A 22,068-nucleotide genomic window follows, 5' to 3' on the forward strand; every position below is an offset into this window, starting at 1 on the left:
TAAAATGTAAATTTGTCTCGATCTTTGTAAAAGTGTTTCAGACTTTGTAATGTTGTTTTGCACTTCCCGGCCACCGTATGACTCTCTCTCTCCCTCCATCTATTTAGTTTATCTCCATCCCACCCAGGCATTTAACTCTCTCTACCTGTCTGTCCATCTGTCTCATCCTCTATCCCCCTCCGTTTTCCCTTTTTTTTTTACACTCCAACCCCCCTCCCTCCTGCTCTCTCCTCCCCATCTGTGACCCCTGATCTGTCAGTCTGCTGCATGTTCTTTTCTTGTGTTTTACTCCCTTCTGCTTTCTGCTCACAGAGACAGTTTTCATTCCTGCTTAGATAAAAACCAAGGACCTAAAATAAGATGGTGAACAAGTCCTTCTCTTCTTGAACAGAAAAAGAGAGAGAAGGATGAAGGACCTGAAGAGGAGTTGCTGTTCAGGCAGCGAGATGTCTTTCGCTGCCTTTTCATAGAGAGAGACGATTCATGCACTCCTGTAATAGAACTGTAGCCCAGTGTGCTGCCTCCGTGTAACATCAGTGAGTTATAGTAAGAGTTTGAGAGAGATGTAGCCCTTGGCGTGCCAAACTAGAACAAACAAATGGCATTTATTGATTTTACTGCCCCAGTGCAATCGGTGGGGAAACACTTCCAACCACCATGGAAGTTTGTGTAGCTTATAAATCACAATACGGAAACTCCACAATATACTGTAGTCATGCATGGCAAAATAACATCCCTCAACAATGGATTCAGTGTCATAATCAGGTCTTGGGACTTTTTTTTTAGAAAACAAGTAACAATGCTGGAGAGGGAGTAAAAAGAAATCAGTTGGTTTGCAGTGCAATATTTCTTGTTTCAAGAATATTCCAGTAAATAACTGCTTGAGTTTCATTACTTTTGGATTATGTCAATACTAAATATGCAAATAAAGACAAGAGAAAAGAAATAGCAATAAGATCACTTTTATTTAAACACACTTGTGTATTCTGCAACAGTATAAAAAATTAGGAAAACCAAGATTTTTAGCATCAAATGTGTCCTCTGTTCAACTTTTATTTATTTATTATTAAGGCAGTAGCCTATAGATGTGCAATGAAAGTGCACAACACATGACCACATTGGTTTACATTGAGAGCAGACAGTGTTATGGAAGACTTGTAGGGTTGTAATGTGTAATGTGTAAAGCATTTTGTTGAGTTGCCTCTCAGTGGAGCGCTTTTATTGTGAAAGGGAAGGGGTGAAGCTGTAATGCACTGCCGTTGACAATTTTGGAGTTAATGAAGAGTTTGTCTTCTTGGTTTAGACTAGCGTGCATCTGTCTTATTATTTAATTAGCCTACCTTTACAAGGATAGGGACCACAGTGGAAATACGTCTTTGGGCTTTATTGTGACATCCCTGACTATTTATGTATTTTAATGTATGGCTTATTCAGATTTTTATATTTAAGTGGTCAAATCAAATCCTATCAAGCAGGCACACAACATAAGTATTACAATCTAGGGCGTTGACTTTGAAAGACGTGGGTGTTTAACAGGCACGGGAAGTCTAACGTAAGACGCTTTGAGTTGAATTATGGGAAATGTAGGATCAAGTGTTTTTGAAGCTTTACCATACTAGTCAGTAATCCAGAAATTTAATTTTGGCCATTCTTATTTTAATCAGTCTCTTAGAAGCCTCCCAACAAGTGCAAAACCGCTGGGCTTAAATCGCTGTGGAGCTGTGATGATGCATCATTTGTTCGAGAAGGCTACATGATGCAACTCATTGCAAGCAGACATTTGCAATATGTTTTTCTTTCCAGGGTCTGGCAAATATGTGAACTAACATCACACAGATATAAAAAGGACAAGGAGGAAATTTTATTGGCACAAAGAACTGTGGCCAAACACCATTGTGAGCAGGCGAGTAAACAGTACTGAATAGCTGTCAAATTATAATGTCCACTGGCGTCCACACAGATCACAGAGCAAACCATGTCATACAACTGTTCTATGGCCGGTCCCATCGATGAAATTGGCTACTGGCAAAACACAGCAGGACAGATGGGTGGGTGGGTGGGTGGGTGGTGTGAGCGGAGTGAGCTGTACCACAGCAGAAAGAGCCCACGGGTGGCATATTTTCCTGAAATGTCAAAGTATGTACAGCAAATATGGAAGGGGTTTATTGGTTACTGGCAGGCTACTGGGATGTGGAACCTACCCAGAAGATTAGTATTATAGCCACGCACCACTTACTGGATATGACTTATAATCTGCATGCATATGGTTAACAGAGTAAGGGAATATTAAAGGGGCAAATGTTGGCCTTGCATGCTCAAATGTGGTCTGTTTCACTGATTGACATTAACCCTTTCCAAAGCCCCAACTTCCAACAAAGGGATCTATTGCTTTTTCTCCACCTGTGTCTCTTGTTGCTAATGAAAGCTTTCGGATCTGTGTGTGTGTGAGAGAGAGAGAGATTGTGTTGCATCCAGAGCTCCACCCAAGCCCGGCATGCCACTTCAAATCATATGCGAGAAAAGATGGAAGCCATCAGATGAATTAAAAATCTGTTGCTCCTCCTCCTCGCCCCCGACGCAGGCTTACGCTTCCTCACCTAGGCCAATCCGGCAGCCGGGAGAGGAGAGCAGGGAGGCGGAGGAGGAGGAAGGAGAGAGAGTGGGGGAAGGAGGGGCAGGACCAGCCGCCTCCGGGGCTGGCGGCCCATCGTTCTTGTCACAGCTGGGAGGGGAGGAAGGGAGGGATGGAGGGATGGAGGGATGTAGGGAGGAGGAGGGAGGAGGTAATCCAATGAGACACAGAGAGGAGAGCCAGTGCGAGGGCAACGCCTCACAGCATCGGGAATCTCTCTCTATCTCCATCCCTCTCTCTCTCTTTCCCCCCTCCTCCGTCTCTGAAGCGTAAAAGCCAAAGGACTCTCATCTCCCATTCAGTTTCCTCTCTATGTGGCTAAGCTGGGCTGCTCTTAAGCCCCACAGTTCAACATTCTCCTTCATTTCTTCCTAATTTTGCTTCTCTACCTGCTAAAGGATGAATTATTGACCACAAACCAGGATTATTTTTGTGTCTATTGGAGGCAGCATCTTTTACTGGACTCATCTTTGTTCTTGTGCTCACAGCTGCTGAGTGTACAGTGGCTGCTAGTGGGGAAATAGGTTAGTGTGCCTGTTTGGTGCTGGACAGCAAAGGTGATTGAATGTGCTGTACACGGAGGAGGAGAAGAAGAGGGGGATGCCTTCCTGGCGGTAGCGCTCTGTAGCCCTGCGACCACTTGGGGAGAAGGTGTCTGGGGTGTCTGGCACTGAACTCTGACCTATAGCAAAAGTGTCAGCGAGGACATTTAGGACGGACAAAGCAAAAAAGCAACAAATACAGGCGTTTTTTTTCTTTCTCCCATTTTTGTAGTTGCTAAACAGGGCTGAGCTGTGTGTCTGCTGTGTGTGGACACCATGGACATCAACCTTCAGTCGCACCGGTTTTACTTCCCCCAGATCTACTGTGCTGAACCGGGAGCACAGCCACAGCTCACTGAGTTCAAAGTCAGGTAGGCTTTAGGGGGGGGGAGGTGTTTACAGTGGACCCATCAACCCATTACAGGTCAAGTACCTATTCTTTGCTGGTGGAGACACCCAGGTCTGATGGTTCCATTTGCTTTTGTGAGTACCAAATGCCTCTTAGATCCACCCAAAATGAAGCTAGAGCATCATGATTGTATTTTCCAACAGATCCCCAGCTGCTGCTGCATATGAAGCGTTTCTGTGTATGATGTGAGCGGATGGTTGCCCTTGCAGGGGGATGGGGCTGCATGCTAATGTATAAGCTATCTGTGCAGAAAGTGTTAGGCTCCTGGGAGAAGCAGAGGACATTGATGGCCTATAGAGGAGCTTGCCAAGTTTGGGCAGAGGGGATGACACTGTTGCAGTTGTGTAATATTTGCCATCCAGGCCCCTGTGGCCGCAGTGGCCCTCTTGTTTGCCGCCTCTGTGGCTCTTTTGTTCTCTGTGTTAAGGCCTCTCTCTTTCTTTATCTGCCACTCTTTCTCTCCAATCAACGCCGAAAAGAGCCCAGGGTGGCTTGTTGCATCCACAGCCGACGCCTGCCGTCATGGTTGCAAAGACGCATGCTCAGACATGCAACAGCTTCCCTGCTCTTTGTCTTGTTGAGATGTAATTGTGCCGGATGGAGCTGTTGCGTTCAAGCATGCAAGAAGTCTGATCTGTTGCTCTGGGACATCCAAATAAGAAAATATTTGTCTTTTCACTCCCATTAAGCACACATTCACAACTGTTTCTTTCTTTTTAGCCATCTGTCCTTGTCTACATCCCCATCCATCCCTCCATCCATTAAGTTTTCCATCTATACATTCACACTTTGAGATGTCCTTGTAATCTTGTGTGCGATACGTGGGACGATTCCTTCTCTAACAGCTCTGATTAGTGCAGCTTTAAGGGACTCAGCCAGAGTTTTGTCCCACTAAGCAGCCTTTAGTTTGGCCGGTGCTCCAGGCTGGAGCAGCTTTATGGGGCCACAGCGTGTCAGTATCATGGCCTGGCCGAGCTCCCCAGAGGCTCCACAGGAGTCTGAGGGCCTTCACAGCTGGGCGAGGAGGGGAAAGAGAGAAGAAGAAAGGGAGGCTGCATACCCACTTTTCTAACTGTCTGTGCTGACTGCATTTAGTCTCGAAATTTTATTTGCTACCATACATGATCTTTGTAACCCAGGTTAGTATTTTCACTTTTTTTAGCCTAAAACAATTTAACAGGTTTGGCCCAATGCAGTGTCACGTCAGTGACCTTCTTTGAAATGTCCACATCAGGAAATGTCAGCAAATATCAGGGTTTGAAGTGTCTGTGTAGACTGCAGCCTAATGAAAAAAACTACAGTCTCGCACATATCTGGCTTTGCCTCGCACCTCTCCTCTTTTTCCCTGGAAAAGAGACACGTTAGGGAGGCACACCAACACACAAACAAACCCTGTGTGAATTTGCAGAGATTAATGAGGTTTAAAGTGCTTTCACATGTGTTTTCACAAAACCAATCCAGGCCCTTAAGCAATGTTAATGTTCCGCAAATCAGATTTTATGTAATGGATACTTATTTAGGAAAGCAGTGAGAGATATTTTAATGATAATACACATCCATAAACAGACTGGTCTAATTCTAAGCAGATTAATCATATTTTCCCTGGCTGTCGAAGTTAGTTCAGCTCACATGATAGAGCAAATGGACACAACTACACAGCAGTATTTACAGCTTTATTATTCACAAGGCGAGCTCATTAGAGCTGAGTGATAGGGAAGAAGGAGGAGAGAGATTTGAGATAGAAAAATGAGAAATCAAGAGAGACAGAGAGGGCGAAGATGGAGATTAGATGAGAGGGAGAAGAAATAAGAGACCAGGAGAGAGAGGGGGGATGGTGAGAAAAGCAAAGCCAAGCAAAAGGAGAATGGATTGTAACCGTGAGAGGGAAACAGTCAAACGGATGGAGGTGGAATTAGAGGAGAAAGGAGGAGCCGGTGTGATGGTGAAGACAAGAAGGAAATCATGTTTGATGATGGTTTCTGGTGGGCTTTTGGTGTGGTACACACCTTTGAAAACCCCTTGCGAAGGATGCTGGGATATTAGCTCCAGCCTGGGCTCCATGGTGACCGAAGTAGTGACAGCCTGATAACCATGACAACCAATGCTGGCCAATCCATAGGAGCATACAGACACGTATGTATAATGCACAGAGAGAGAAAGAGCTTTTGCTTCAATGCCTCTTGAAGCTCCAAGCAGAAACCCAACCTTCTTAGTAGTATGTGTGTGTGTGTGTGTGTGTGTGTGTGTGTGTGTGAGAGAGAGAGAGAGCGGTGATATTTCTTAAGCATTTCAAAATGTCAGTTTTTGATGACCCGCCTAATGTTGGCGTTGTTAAATTTTTTAAGGCATCATGCCTTTAAACAAAAACAACATTGACACAAATGTTACTTAACGTTGATGATGCTACTGTGCTGAAACTAGCCATCAGCCATTCTTGCCTCCAGGTGTAATACCCACCACACAGTGAAATGAATTCCTCTCCTCGTGCAGGAACCTCAGTAGGCTACACATTGAATATAAATGATTGAACTTGCATGATTTTGGCTGGTTTAGCTACTATTAACAATTGAAAAACATTACATCAGGAGGCTAAAGCTAAAGCTGTTTCTTTCTGTTCTCATGAGACGACAACAACATCGGTCCTATGCTCAAACGTTTAAAGGGAGCTATGTCAAATTAGATAACTGACATGGACATTGTGGGGTCAGCGAGTTGGGATTTTTGTATCTCAGAAGCAAAGGGCAGACGAAGTGTGATAGCTGGAAAGTCATTTAACTGGGAACTTTCCGTAAATGACAATTAAAAATGACAAAATGAACCTAGGGGTTAATAACATGTGTACCAAGTCGACTGTTCTATTGGATATATTTTCATGCTAATTGAATGTGTCTCTAGCTTGAAACAAGCTAGCACAAACCGCTGATTAGCTTATAACGCTAGCGGTTGCACGGCTTTTGTAGTTCGACAAGTCATGACTGTTTTCCCAAGATGGCGCCTGCCTGTTTACGCCAACGGTACTGTGTCTTTATAAACTTTTTTTTTTTATAAACTGTCTGTACACTTACAATGTTCTCAATGCTTCGGTTTAGATGTAGTGACGCTCGTAATGCTAGCGTGGAAGTTACTATTTTGAGCCTTGTTAGTTGTATTAAATAGCAATTTATTTGCCCCCACGACTGGCGTTATAAGCTAATCAGTGTTTTTTGCTAGCTTGTTTCAAGCTAGAGACACATTTGATTAGCATGAAAACATATCCCAGAGAACGGTCAACTCTATACACATGTGTTATTAACCCCTAGGTTCATTTTGCACCGAAATTGTCCTTTAACCATAACCAAGTTGTTCTTTCTTTTGGTTGAGTTGTTTCCTTAACTCAACCAAGTAACCTACCTCAACAGTGACAATAGCTTTGTTTCCATCCACACATTTTTATCCAAATTAATTGATATCAAATAAAAAATGCCTTATTGAAACAATAAAATTTGATTGAATTTCATGAATATCTACTCAAAGGAAATACGTTTAATCTCATCTGATTTTCTCTTGATGATATTTGGCTTACGCGATAAACACTGATGGAAACGTTAGTTGCTGAATAAATAATGAATTGCGATTAAGTTTTAGGTCATTTTATGGTTGCAACCCACCACAAAACCAAGAAGAAGGAGTTGTAGTTCATTTCCGCCCAGTATTTCCTCTCTGTCTGCACACATGGGGGGGCAACAAAGACAGATGGAAGTGGACAGACAAGGAGACGAGAGACTTTCTGAATTTAAATGATCAGGAACTTGTGAAGGAAATGGTTAAGACAAGACGCTCAGACCTAGAGACATGTTTCAAAAAAGAGTCTTGCAGCGGTGCCGGAGGGACAATAGAAGACAAGTTGCATCTGCCGCGTCATAGCGATGTGTTGATAGCGTCGTTGTCCTCTTATTTTTACTTGATATGTCGCTATCAGCTGGTATATGTTATATATTATAACATATATTATACTATAATAAAAAATCATGTCCCATATTGATCATGTGTTGGTAGACGGCGCGATCCATTTTGTCTAGAAACTTTGTTCGCATATCTTAGCTTGAATGTTGTGCGATTCAGTACTTTAAAGTTTAAAGCCCTTTTTACTTAAATCCAAGAGCTGCTTTAATATGCATTATTGCTTGAGGATTATGTCTTAGTATGATGGAAGGGCTCTCTGTTTTTCAGGATTTCCAGAGGAGACTTAAATATCTGCATTATTCCCTCAGTCTAACCTGGTAGATTAGAGACGGACTCCACTGTGCGTGCATGTCAAACGTTAGAAAGCCCTGCTGGAAATTTGGGAAATATTCTGGGTCACTGAATCCACTAACTGATCATTTGTGGCACGAATAGGATGTCCCCCATGACACTGTTTGTGTTTCACTAGAGGGCGAGTCGGGCAATTGCAGCTGCCTGTGAGTGAGTGTGTGTGTGTGTGTGTGTGTGTGTTATGCAGACTATCAGGTCCTACTGTAGTCTGCAATGGAGAGCACTTAACCTAATGGCCTCCAGCAAACTGAAAAAGGAATAAGATGTAAACATGTCTGCATTGTGTATTTGGTTGTACGTATGTATATGTGTGTGTGTGTGTGTGTGTGTGTGTGTCTGTGTGTGTGTGTGTGTGTGTGTGTGTGTGTCTGTGAGGCTTCACAGTAAGCAGTAGCTGTTAAATGGCATCATGGGGCAGAAAGCGCACAGCCTCAGGGCACTTCTGCAGCTTCTCGTCACTTTCCTTCCTCCGTTGTTTTTTCCAGGGATAAGGATTGTTTCTTTTAGACGGTCTAAGTGTTAATGCTCTAACTATGCTCTCCCCTACAGCCTTCACTTGGCTGGGAATTTTTTCCCCCTCTGCCAAATGGAGACGCATGTATTTTTTAAAGCCATCCCCGCTGTGTTCCCTATCTTCTGTATCTCTCTGCCTCCTCGATTTATCTTCGGCGTCATCGTCTTAATTCGTCATTCTCTTCTCTTCTTCTTCGCTCCTTCTTCATTTCCCCCTTCTACTCTTTCTCATTTTTCCTCTCAGCATGGGGTCACTGCGTCTCTGCTCAACCCCTTAGCTTGTGGGCTCATGCCAGGATTGATCGGGGGAGTGATTAACCTCCCAACATGCACGCACACACTCAGTCAACAAAGTCCTGTAATAGGTTTACAGGAGCCAGAGCTTCAGCTGTAGGTAGACGAGGACGGCCTGAGGCGCTGGACTCTGGATGAAACATACCAGCAAATGCTCATTACGCTGAGATCAAGATTCCCACAAACAACAACCTAGACAGGAAGTTCTGTCTCCTCGCTGGCCTCCAGGCATTTAATGCCACACATGCAACTGAAAATGAAATGTCCTTTATTGGAATAGTTTGACAGACATTTATTTGAGAAATATACTCATTTGGTACCACAAATTTGAGAGTGGACACAGGACACAGTTAGCTTAGCTTAGCATTAAGGCTGTAGGGCTGGAAAGCAAGCCAGATTCTAAAAATCTAAGCACTTCTAAAGCTCAACAATTAACATGTTTTAGGCTTGAACAATGTATCGACGTGACAGAATACTTGAATACTTTGATTGCTTTGGATGAAATGCGTTGATGCGTCGCACCGCCGCCCGCTTTCCATGGCATTTTCAAGTTGTTGTTTGTTTATGCGCATATAGAATTATAAAATAAAATGATATAGGTTTACATTAACGTCACTCTGTATGTTGGTGTAAGACACCTAAGATAAGGTGTCGATTCGACGTGCATCTGCATGTCCGCCATATTGGAACTGTCAAGATGTAAACCAATACATGCGTGGAGAGATCCAGACTTCTCTACAAAATGGAATGGAACTTGTTTAATGCTGAGCCATTTTTCATGAAATTTGGTTGCTATAAACGTCAGAATTTGAATATTGTACTCAGTATTTCAGCTACTAATGACTAAATCACTTCATTATTTAAATACCCAAGACTATTTTTGTTCCCCAGACTCCAGTTCAGAGAAAAACATCCAGTCAGTTCATCCGTTTACCCCGAGACATCCTTAATATGAAAACTCAAATTTTTCAGGCAGGATGTCAAAAAAAACTATTAATCTCAAATATTTTGTTTTCATCTTCATTAATTCACTTTAGACACTGACACAGTATATAATATAAAATACTACAATACAAATTGGTTAAAAGATTATAGGTAATGGTTATTAATAATTGGTAAGAAAAGAACTAACTGACTAATCCAAATGGTCAATAGATTAATCGAAAAAAAGCTCTAGCTTCATATCTAACTGACAAATATGTAAGTGGTATCGACCATCTCGTCTAAACCTCTGTGAAGAATAAGCTTTTGTTCCTAAAATGATTCCTTTAAGGGGATCTTCATGCACCTGCAGGTTCAAATCTCATCTGCATGCACCTTATTCATACGCATCTGTGTGTCGGTTTGAGTTCACAGCAGATTAACTTTGTTCGGCCTGCAGTCAACTCGTAAGGGATCTGTTGACCATGTGTTGTCTCTGCCGATGCGTCTGTTATGTCAGAGGATTTGTCTTTGTAGAGACATAAAGGACCATCCAAAGTCTAAATCCTCCGCCGCTGAATCTCAGTTATTTTCCACTCTCTTCTGTCTTTCTGACATAAGCCCAGTGGGGTCGGACAGTCCTCTCTTTCATTTCATTTGTTCTGCTTGGCGTCTTCTCATAGTGATAAAGTCAGCAGGCAGCAAGGCAGGAACTTACATTCTATTAGACCTCAGCCATTTTGCTGACGTGATAACAACCCTTTACGAGTTTTGACCTTTTGTACATGTGGTTTCAAACCACAGTCAGACATTAAAACCTCTTCTTTTAGCAGCTCTAAAACTCAGTTAATGCTCAAGCAACATCCATCACACTTAAAAATACATGTTTTTTTTGTGTTTAACTTTAAAGTGTAGAGAACCTGAGCTGGCAATGAACCTCCTGATTGTGCTCCCCCCCCTTCGAGATTCAAGAGTCTCAGCATTAGCGCTCGCTTGGGGTTGAGGAAACTCTTAAATGCTTTATGCGTCCATGCGGAGCAGCAGTAAAAGAAACCTCATCCCTGCACTCTCTTCGCAGGCTTTCAGCTGGAATTAAATCATAAATTCAGACGTGTTTTATGGCAGCCTGACGTGGCTTTATTCCTTTTTGGCATCCCAACTGACCTCTGTGGAATTACAGAAACATTTAAGGCTTTATTTGAAGAGAGAACAACACAAACCCCAAAGTACTTGTAAGTGGACACAGTAGTAAGTAGTAAGAAATATACTTGTGTGCAAGTGTGCAGGGTTGGTAGTGTCTGCCTGCTACCCTCGAACTGGGACGGCAGTTAGCTCATATAATATTCCATAGCATTACATACACTGACTCTCATGTGGGTGCATACCCCTGTGTTAATACACAGCTGCAGCCACGTGAGACACTTATTTGATAAAGAGAGGATGGGACAGGACATCGTGGAAGACAGTGGGGTCTGTAATTAAAGAGCAGGCTGTCTGAATGTTGCTGATTTTTCATTCATGTCTCACTGCTCATTCATCTTTTCTTCACAGCCATATTTTCTAGGCCAAGCGAATATTCCACTCCAGTTGTCATGCCAACAGATTAGCGTGCTCTCGCACGGTCTCAGTAGTCATCAGTAGAGTATAGGAGTGTGTGTGCGTGTGCTGTCCTGTGTGTGTGTGTGTGTGTGTGTAGCATCATTTCTGCAGGGTCTCCAGGCTATGTCTGTCATGCATTCACATACACACAAGCTGAGTACACTCAAGCACACACACACACACACACACACACACACACACACACACATAGCTTGATTAGCATGCTTTTGAATAACTTTGGTAGCAGACTTCACGTCACATTAAAAATAACTACAGAAATAAATATTGGATCATACACTAAGGACTACAAAAGAGTCTAGAAGCCGGATGGGGGGTTAGAAAACAGGGCCAAATGCAAATGTTAGGTATAAAATTGTTACTAAAAGAACATGTTTCTGTTTATATAACTTTATAGACAAAATCCTGTATTTTTCCCACCTTCCCTGCCTGTCTTGGGTTGATGGAAGGGCCAGGAAATGCTTATAAGATGCTCAGAGATATTAGCATTACTCTAGTTGACCACTAGCCCTGAATTCACTGGCTCTGGTGACGTAAACAATCCCACAAGCATCTCATTAAACAGCATTAAAGGATTATGTGAATTAGAATGAAAACGGCTGCTTAAATGTCAGTGCTTCTTACAGGAAGTCATAATGCCGACCAGGCTCTGCAAGTAGATTTTTCCACAGTATTGACATGAACTTAAACCAGTCACACCTTTCATTATTTAAACTCTAGCTCTGTTAGACTCTACTTGTCAATGTAACAGCAGCATGCTAACACGCTCACAATGAAGACTCTAACATGCTAATGTTTAGCAGATACAATGTACACGCTATGTCATGTACTGCCATTTCCCCACTGTGGGACAAATAAAGGTTTTTCTTATCTTCTTCTTATCTTATGTTCATCATGCTAACGTTTCCAAATAGCACTAAAGGCCAACTACAGGCTTATGGGAATGTCATTTTGCAGGGATTTAGTCATAAATCAAAGTAGTGGATAAAGTGCAAGTTTGACCTGATGATGCCGCTAAATGAAAAGTCAGGGATCAGCAAAGCCATTGGAATGTACTCTATAAGGACCTTTTTTAAAATCACAATACATCCTATAGTTGTCTCGATATCATCAGTCACCCTCATGGTGGCGCTAGACGTATTCTTCAAAATCATCAGGCTTTATCCTCTGGAAACCAGAAACTGTATCCAATTTCATGGCAATCCCTGGTAAGATATTTAGCCTGGACCAGAGTGGACATCACTGCCTCCAGCATGACTAAAAACACAAAGAAATGCTATGTGTAATGCATGGCCTTTAACGTGCAAAGCCGCTAGCATGTTTCTTTAAGTTGCTATTTTCTGTCTGTAATATGTTAAACAGAAATGTCTCTGTAACTGTGTCCGAGGTTTTAAACAATGCACAGTTTGCTAGATTGCACAATAGTGATAGTGAGTGATGATTTTAAACTCTGGGTCCATAGAGATAAAGCTTAAAAACCGCTGTTCTATTTTGGTATTAATATGCAGTGTCATATTCAACAATAATAACTAGTAAGGGAGTCACACTCCAGCTTTCCCATTACTACAGTCAGGTCACAAGACTTTCTGTCTATAACATTCACACAAACACACAGGGAGTCAGGATGATTTGCACATTTTTAAAACTGAACCTAATTCAGCCGAGGCAGTTATTTTTAGACGTTTCCTCTGCAAGTTGAGCAACTCGGTTTGTTTCATAACGGTTTGTATTAGAGCCGGCAGGCTGTTAGAAAGTCTGCTGTCAACGTAGGTCCATTTCTCTCTCTCTTCTGAGTCCTCTGTCTCTTTTTACTCTTCACTTTTTTCCACCTCCCCCATTCACCACCAAAACCTCAAATACGCAAGCTGCTTATGTAACTAGCCTGCAAACCAGCCTGACAGTTTACTTTCTTCTAGACCATTTGTCACAGACACATGCATGAACATCTTTTTTTCTACCAATTATTATTATTATCTTCATATAATATAAAATATAATAATCAATTTCCTTACAGGAGTCATCCCAAAAGGATCAATAAAGAGAAGTCACACAAACATGCAGTTATTTATACCAGTTATACTATTAATTACTTCAACATTAGATACTGTTTTTGTTAAGACTACTGTATGTAAAGTAATACATATTACTGAGTACTTACTAATTAGTCACTTATTGCTTCGTCATTATCTTATGATTAAATACCTTTACTTATGTTTTTAGGCCCCCCCACTAAAGTGATAGATAATACTGAATAGTAACTAAGTAGCATTTCCAGGGTTATTCCCTGTTACATAATGTTCTTATTTGTATTCAGTCAGTCAGTTTATAGGTTAGTATGTTCATATTCTATAGTCATAATTAATATTTGCATTATCTATGCACTTTTTCACTATCACCATTACACAATGTCTACAATAGTAGCTCACCTTATCATGGTCATTGCATTTCTGTGAGTGCTTTTTTTAATTATGTGATTATTTAATATGATATTATGTGTGTGTATCTGTTTGTTGTGTTACAGTTGTCTTGCTTCCTTTGGAACAAATAAAAGTATCTATCTATCTATCTATCTATCTATCTATCTATCTATCTATCTATCTATCTATCTGTCTATCTAATGTATAGTTAAGGTTATGATTTAGCTAAAGATGAATTATTAGTTTAACATTTTAGGAAAGAACTGCTGTATTTAAACTCTGAAACCGGTCCTGCTTCTAAACGACTCCCTTCCCTAGTCCTTGTTGCAGAATTTCTTATGCGCAGAGCATGCATTTGCATATCGGTGCGTTTTGATAATTTCACAAAGTTTCTGGAGAACAAGCTGCCTGAACATGTTTTTGCAGAGCCATCATGGCAGACATCCATCACGGCAGGCGCTGGTGCAGCAGCAGCTACTGGAACAAACTCCTTCTGTCAGAGCTCGTGCAGTCTCACTTTGCCGGACCCTCCTCCAAAGCCTGTTGAAGGAGGGTCTGGCTACTCCACACAGCATTCAGGGATGGGAGGAAAACGTGATCTTATTAAACGGCATTTCTTTAAACCAATCAGAATCGTCATGGGCGGAGCTAAACTGCACTGAGCCGCTGCTAAATTGTCGTGTGAGAGAAGAGCGTTTTTTTAATTAATGGCCAATCAGCAGTCAGCAGGTTCTCACGTCACCTTTTAACATCGCCTCAGCTCACATGGAACCTCGACTGAGGCAGTACTACAAAAAGTACTTGTTAGCAGGTACCAGGGACTTTTTTTTGTAAGTAGTTGTTTTCGAGTAGAGGCGAGGCGAGTAGATACCGTGCCGTGGAAAAACGGCAATATTCTAGTTAGCTGTCTCAAAATACCATGGAGAAATCTGAGGAGTAGTTAACAATAGTCCTCATAAATCCATCATATTTCAAATTTCAACACATAGAAAGTGGAAGGAAAGAGAAAATACATGCATCTGGCGGAATTTCCTGCCGCACACTGTACTTAATATTAATCCAGGAAGTAGAACATGAAGGGTGTGGACCAGTGCTCGTGCACCTTCCCTGAAGTAACCGTTGACTGCAGAGGAATGTTTGTTGGGTGACTCAGATCATGGGAGTCGGAATTAATGTCATTTAACCAATTTGGCTCCTCGTTATGCCAACTGGCCCCTGTGGTTGGATGGCAGTGTCGGTTTAGCAGAATTTATCCCATTTTCTATAAAAGCTGAGGTTTAGCTCAGGCTCATTGCTAATGTAGCTTTGCCCTGCTGGCACGCTTATAAATGTTTAAGCTGTCAGCTGTTCTTATTTCTGCTTCATACAGCTTTGATGTTTGATGCTCACAGATGCAGAAATATACACACACGCACACACAGATACTTGCATGCATGCACAAAGAAGTTTCACTGTGCACCCTTTGGATTCTCCATGATTTTCCTCCCGTCTCGGAAAACAGAGAACATTTTGTAAAGGGGTTTGACAAAAAGACAAACAATTTGTGGGGACGATTGTTCTGCCAACTAACTCTCGGGATTTGGCTGTTCTCTCCAAGCAGCTGGCTGCGGGACACAAAGACAATTTTTATGATCCGCTCTCTTCTTTCATTGCTACTGAACCACAAATCCAAAATCTCTTTGCAGTGATAAAGGATAGGGAATCAGCAACAAACATAAAGACCTTTAAACCACTGGGCTGTTACACCCTAAATTGATTTACGTCCTTAAAATGTGATGGAAAAGAGAGAGTTAAATCTTAAATATAATAACATAATGGAGCTGCTCGGCTAGTCTCAAGGTTTTTTTTCACATGACAAGCAACAACTAGTACAGGGGAATGCAATATTTGGTTTGCAAATGTGTGTGCATGTGTGTGTGTGTCAGTTTAGACACCTCGGATGTAACTCTCACATTACAGATCACACAGGCACACATGTTTTCTTTCCGATTAAGAAAATTGATTTATTTCTCTGTTTGACTGGCAAAATAAGATGTGACAGTCCTTTTCACTGATCACTGAGCACAGTCAATTCCAGTATGCATACATGTCATTTCCCTACACGACTGACTGTGTATTAAGTGCACTAAGCATTATCCTCCACTATATTTTTCCCATCTATTTCCTGACATCCGGCTTTCTCTCTGTTTTCATCATGCTGGCTTTAATTATGATGTAATTATGTTTTGCTGATACCTTGTCATTTTAGGGCAAGTGGGCTACATCTCTGCGTTGCTTTGACTGTCTTGTTGTTTTGACCGTTTGTCTCGTCGGTGCTGCATAATCAGGAGGTTTACTACGTATTAACCTCTTGTTCTGCGTTCAAAGGCATCACTGGCACTGGATAAGCTAATCGATCAAATCATTTCAGGACATCATGAACGGCTGACAACAGTCACTGCTGCCCTCTGGCAGGTCTCAGCGACAATACTGTCAGGCAGTGTGTTTGCTTGATAGCATATTTCTCTCCTTAAGTTGCAGAGACAAACCGAAACATTGGTTTGATTGCAGGTTTGATGGAATCCTGTCTTTCTCTCTTACAGTAGACCAGGATGTGTGGGCACCAGCACACATATTTGTATTTGTATGTGCTTAATATTAAGTCTCAGAGCTGGTCACTTCATCCACAGTTACAGTGCTTTGCTTGTTACAGTCAGGTTGATCCATCACTTAAGCTGACTTATACCAATGCTAACTGTCAACATTGTCAAAATACGAGACAATGAACTAAGTCAGAGTACCGTACCTCTTGTTGAGCTCATATTTTGAGCTTCTAACCACAAAATACATCCCAAAATGTATAGTTGGAAACAGCATCACCAGTAAGAATACCAACCTCTTAGCTCTTAAATTTCATGGTGCTCAAAATGTAGAGGATTTCCACATCCTTTTTGAAATCCCTTTTATATCCTCTTGGAGGTGCTATAGAGAATTGAGAATTGCAACTAACTAAGTGTTTCCTTTATTCCCAAAACATTTCGGATTACCTCTGATGTCTGGTGTGTCTCACAAGATAAAAAAGTTTAAGATGGACTTTTTTTATGTATCCCAAAGGAAATTGTTGGGCGGCATTTTCAGCACAAAGTAGGAGTTGTTTTTTGCTTTGTCTATTTTTATCTACATGGGTGGTAAAAACGACTACATCTAATTCCCATCACTGCCTAGAGAGAAAAGCCCAAACATTACAGTGTCAGATAACAGTCAGTATCTCTGCAGGTTTCTTTGGCTTCACAGACACAGAGTGGTGTCTTTACTGTGCAGTAAGGTCCAACTGAAATGTTTAACCCCCCGACCTTTTGTTGTGGTGTTGGCTTTTGGCAAAAGGCCACAGTTGAAATAATTGAATCTAATTGTGAGAAACAAGATTTTCCCTTGCAGGTTTGAGGAGATTGGTCAAATAATGTCCTAATTATGTCCTCCGTGCTTACATCCCCTGGTCCCTGGATTGAGTTTCCATTGCCAGTCATGCTTTGGTTGACATTGGAGTCTTCATTCCCCCAATGTGGAGTGTAGAGATGAACAATATGAATCTGTGTGCATGCACCAATTTGCATGCAGCCACGTGTGTGTCTGCGCTTCTATTTCAGGCACATCCTTCTTTTGTTGTTAGCGCACCGCTGCCTTGAGCGCGGAGGCCTCAGAAAGTGGAGCAGGACAATAGCTTTGATCCGATGTTGTGATGTCTGCAGGCTGGTGTAAGAGCTGCTGTGTGGACGGAGACTGAGTCGCACACAAGGCCCTCTGACAACACAGATTAGTGTAACAGACGGGCGACACACACACTCACACACATGCGGGGTAGCATAAATGTTAATGAGAGAACAGAGTGACAGCAATACACTTTTCTCCATTATGTTACAGTTACCAAACTGACTCAGATCTACTAATTGAGTTCCTTACTAATTAGTCTCACATTGCCAGACCTTCCCCTACAGGGCTGTGGAGGAGGGTCCAGTGAGTCCACACAGCCTTCAGGGTTAGGATAGAAATGTGCTCTGGTTTATTGGCATTTCTTTAAACCAATCATAATCCTCTTGGGCAGCGCTAGGCGACAAAATAGCCTCAAGAAGGAACTAGTTTTGGTGGAAAGTGTATACTCAAAGGTTGTTTTATTTGTGCTGAAAGGTGGAATATTTAAGCATGTAGGTTTTCATATGTATTTTCTCTATTCTAAGGATTTCTCTCTCCTCTGGATTTCCACCGTGAGTCCAAAGCGTATCCCACTCCCGTGACAGCTCGTGGTTGTGCTGTTCATCTTACATCAGAGAAGTGACGTTAGCAGGGTAAAACTAGTGCAGGCACACAGGAAGCGTGGCAGCGGAAATAGAGAGGGGAACGAAACACTTTGACGATTTATAGCTGCTGGCAAGAGTGAACCGACGGGCTCCAGGTGTGAGCACACTGTTATATAGTCTCATCTGTGAGAAAGGAACTGCTGAAACACTTCTGAAATGCTTGCATCTGACCGGTGCACCTGTGACTTTAGGGAGGTGTGAAAACTAATTTTGTGTGTGTGAGAGGAGAAATGAGAAAAACCAACAGTGGTGGAAGGAGTTTGGGGGAAACAGGCATCCCATTAACCCAGCAATGACCTGCGGCACAAAGGAGAACGACTTAATGGGGATGATGCGTGTGTGTGTGTGTGTGTGTGTGTGTGACCATTTTTGCTTCCAGATACCGATTCTCATACCTGAACTTGTGTATCGGCCGATACCGAGTACTGACCCAATACCAGTGTGTCATATCTTTATCATGTGTTAACAGTTGTATACTACTATCCCTGTATGGATGGGATATGATGACAAACAATGAACGTCACAGAACTTTCTGTTATTATCCAGTTTGACAGTCAGTTATAACGGAACATAAATAAACTGCTTTAACATAGATTTTCTTTAGGGTTTTTTATGTGGTATCGAATCGGTGCATAAACTCCAGTACTTCCCGTTCCGATACTAGCAGTATCAGAGGTGATACCGATACTTCCTGCTCCTTTCTGTGGAAGTGAATCTGACGATTTCTGAGCAGCTTTCTGAGATTTCACTGTCTGTCCCTGTTAGCTCAAATTTGTTGTAGCACTGACTTGAACAGACAAAGGAAGATGGCATTTAGAGTGTGTGTGTATGTGTGTGTGTGTGCGCTGTCAAGGTACGTTCAGAAGCATCTGATTTATTCATGTCCTGTGCAGATATTGTTACATTTTCAACGGGTGTGGCGTTGAGTGAGCTACACTACATACTTCCTGCATTTGTGTGCATGGGCATGTACGAGTGAGTGTGTGTGCGTCCCAAAATTGTCAGTCAGGAAAATCTGTTTTCTTGTCGCCTCAGCTCCTTCGCACCTTCTCTCTCTCTCTCTCTGTCTCCCCCTCTCTCTCTCTTTGCCCTCCACCACTCCATCTCTTTTTCCTCAATTTTTCCCGCTCGAGTCTCTTTTAGCACAAGAACCTCATTTATTCATGCTTCTGGGCCTCCGATGCCATTTCCAGCTAGTTGCCAAGAACTCCTTTTTAAAAATGAACAGAGTCGACAAGTTAAAGAAAATAAATTAATCACATCGTTGGCCTGCTGTGGCTCGGGCTGATTTCCAGTGTATGCACATCCAAACCACTTATGCAAGATAACTTGTGTGTGGAGAATAAAACTTAACCTGGGAGAAATGTATTTATAACTCCAGCTTAAAATACATGCAGCAGGGTATTATGTGGAGCTATTTTTTCCTTTGTTGTGTTATTTGAATGGACTCCTGTTCTACAAGTTTCAGCTGCTTCCTACTGCTCTCCTTTCAGTGAAGTGAAAGAGAAGCACGGATAGCATTATTTTTTTAATCCTTTATCCTATAATGCTATTTGATGTGTGCACAATTCAAGCACACAGCTTGCACAGATCATTCCTTATCCTGTAGCTCGATGCTGCCAAGGCATTGTGAAGTCACTTCTATCCCAGAATAGAGTCCTTCTTTTCCAGTGGGATGACAAAAATATCAGTGCACTCAAATCTAACGCCCTCTCAAAAGAATTTAATCAAGACTTGTTTGCAGTTATGCAAAGGTTTATTGTACGTAAGCATACAGTCTTTGGAGCTTTAGACTCCATTGTTATAGAATAATTTGTATAAGGGGTAAGGAAGTCAAGAAAATCCCCCCCGAAGGAGTCTAGACACTTGTGGTGGCAGCGAAGGAGCCCGAAGACCAGACCAAGGACTTGACGGAGCGTCAGGCAGGAGGAAGACCCAGGATACCCTAGGGTGACAATGACTGGAGGTGGAAGGGGAGAAGGACCCAGGGTTCCTTTGGGTGACAATGACTGTAGGTGGAAGGGGAGGAAGACCCAGGATACCCTTGGGTGACAATGACTGGAGGTGGAAGTGGAGAAGGACCCAGGGTGCCTTTGGGTGACGATGACTGGAGGTGGAAGAGGAGAAGGACCCAGGGTTCCCTTGGGTGACAGTCACTGGAGCTTGAAGGTGATGGAGGACCCAGGGTGCCTTTGGGTGACGATGACTGGAGGTGGAAGGGGAGAAGGACCCAGGGTGCCTTTGGGTGACAATGACTAGAGGTGGAAGGGGAGAAGGACCCAGGGTGCCTTTGGGTGACAGTGACTGGAGGTGGAAGGGGAGAAGGACCCAGGGTGCCTTTGGGTGACGATGACTGGAGGTGGAAGGGGAAGGAGGACCCAGGGTGCCTTTTAGTGACAATGACTGGAGGAGGAAGGGGAGAAGGACCCAGGGTGCCTTTGGGTGACAATGACTGGAGGAGGAAGGTGGTGGGTTGCACTCTTTGCCTGAAATGACAGCTTACAGCAGCAGGGAGAGAAACAGATTTATAACAGAGATGCAACGCTGTGATTGGCTCTTGGAATTTGTGGCCGATTCTGATTGGTTTAACAGGAAGGCGAACTCCTCCACCAGCTGAGCAGTGATTAAGTGTTGAAAGAATTTACGCTGAGCTAGTTTGATTTATGGAAGTATGGAACTAGAGCTTAGTGGTGATTAGCAGGAAAAACAGAAAACAGTTTCCTGGCTCTATTCAAAAGGAGGAAAAATGTCCAAAAAAAGACAAATGTCAATAAAATTGACTAAAATGTGAACAAATGCAAAAAATTAAACGACAAAAATGTGAAAAAAAAGCCCAACAATAGGACAAAATGTCAAAAAGGTGACAAATGTAAAAAAATTAAATAAAAAAAAGCTTTAAAAATTTGGGGGGGAAAGACACAAATTTCAAATGGCTCAACAAAAGTCGAGAAACGTTGAAAAAGTGACAAAAACATTGGGGGAAAGACACAAACGGGTCGAGAAGACGACCATAACCTTGATAAAAGTTTTTTCATTTTAAATTTTGACTCAGAAAAAATAAAATGTTGTAGGTCGGCGGGAAGACAACACGAGGATTAATCTACTAAAATGTTTGATGAATGTGTGTGCAGACAGAAATGTAGTGATGCTATGGCACCTATGTGACTTGGGAACAGTGCCTTTGCGAGTGGTTTCAATCTCAAGGCAAATAAGTTGTTCCCAAATGTCAAACTAGTCCTTCTACAGTATACTGTCTCTTAAACATCATCTTTGAAATTGTCTATGCTGCACTACTGTCTCTGTGCTGCAACACTCTCTCCTTCTCTTCTCTGACGCAGCTCTTTCACTCGGCCTCAGGGGTCGATCCACTAATTTTGGCTTGGCAAAGAGGCAAAGACAGAGATGGGACTCATCTTGTTAATCTCATTTGCAAGTCAAAAACTGTTTTTTTGTTCCTTGCCTGTGTTTTTCCACCTTGATCTTCTCTTTTTCCTCTTCACCCTGTAGCACACTGCAGCACAAGCCTTTTTTTCTGGCATGCATTGTAAAAATACACATGGAGAAGGTCATGACACGGCACTCTCGTACTGAAATCACTTTGTGTGTGTGTGTGTGTGTGTGTGTGTGTGTGTGTGTGTGTGTGTGTGTGTGTGTTACAGTGAGAGAAAGTGTAGAGAGAAGGAGTGTCAGTGGGCTGTGATGAACACGGTCAAATGGGAGAGCAGGCAGACTCAACCCTGGAGGCCACACACACACACACACACACACACACACACATTCCGATTGCCTCTCATTAAGAACATCAACAGATGCTTGACAAGCGCTTGATTACATTTGGATTAGACTATTAGTGTAACACAGGATCAGGAGACTGGGTTGTTGTTCACTGTAATGATCTCACTTACATCCTCAGACAAGCATTCAGCCGTCACTACTGCTAAAGGAATATTTAACCCTAAAACACTTCATCAACCTTGTTTTCTTGGGCTACTTTGTTGACTGGTGTACTTTCTATTTCATGTACAAAACTGCCCAAATGCAGAAAAAAAGCAGGAAGTATGTGCACACTGGATTATAGCTCCTGAACTTTATTAGA

The 22,068-nt window shown here is 42.3% G+C and overlaps 1 protein-coding gene across 3 annotated transcripts in view; it reads left to right on the forward strand.

Annotated features, from left to right (window-relative positions):
* Positions 1–22,068, forward strand: part of evlb (Enah/Vasp-like b) — a 52,345-nt gene that overhangs the window by 12,518 nt on the left and 17,759 nt on the right. The window contains exon 1 of one of the 3 annotated variants that reach the window (XM_034899929.1): positions 2,820–3,545. The exons of 1 other annotated variant lie outside the window; for it this stretch is intronic. In XM_034899929.1, coding sequence (XP_034755820.1) covers positions 3,451–3,545 — 95 coding nt within the window. In that variant the 5' untranslated portion in view covers positions 2,820–3,450. Of the gene's footprint in view, positions 1–2,819; positions 3,546–22,068 lie in introns of those variants that run through there. One more of the 3 variants, XM_034899928.1, reaches the window with a different exon arrangement.

Source organism: Etheostoma cragini, chromosome 18 (genome assembly GCF_013103735.1).
Source record: "Etheostoma cragini isolate CJK2018 chromosome 18, CSU_Ecrag_1.0, whole genome shotgun sequence".
Classification (NCBI taxonomy): domain Eukaryota; kingdom Metazoa; phylum Chordata; class Actinopteri; order Perciformes; family Percidae; genus Etheostoma; species Etheostoma cragini.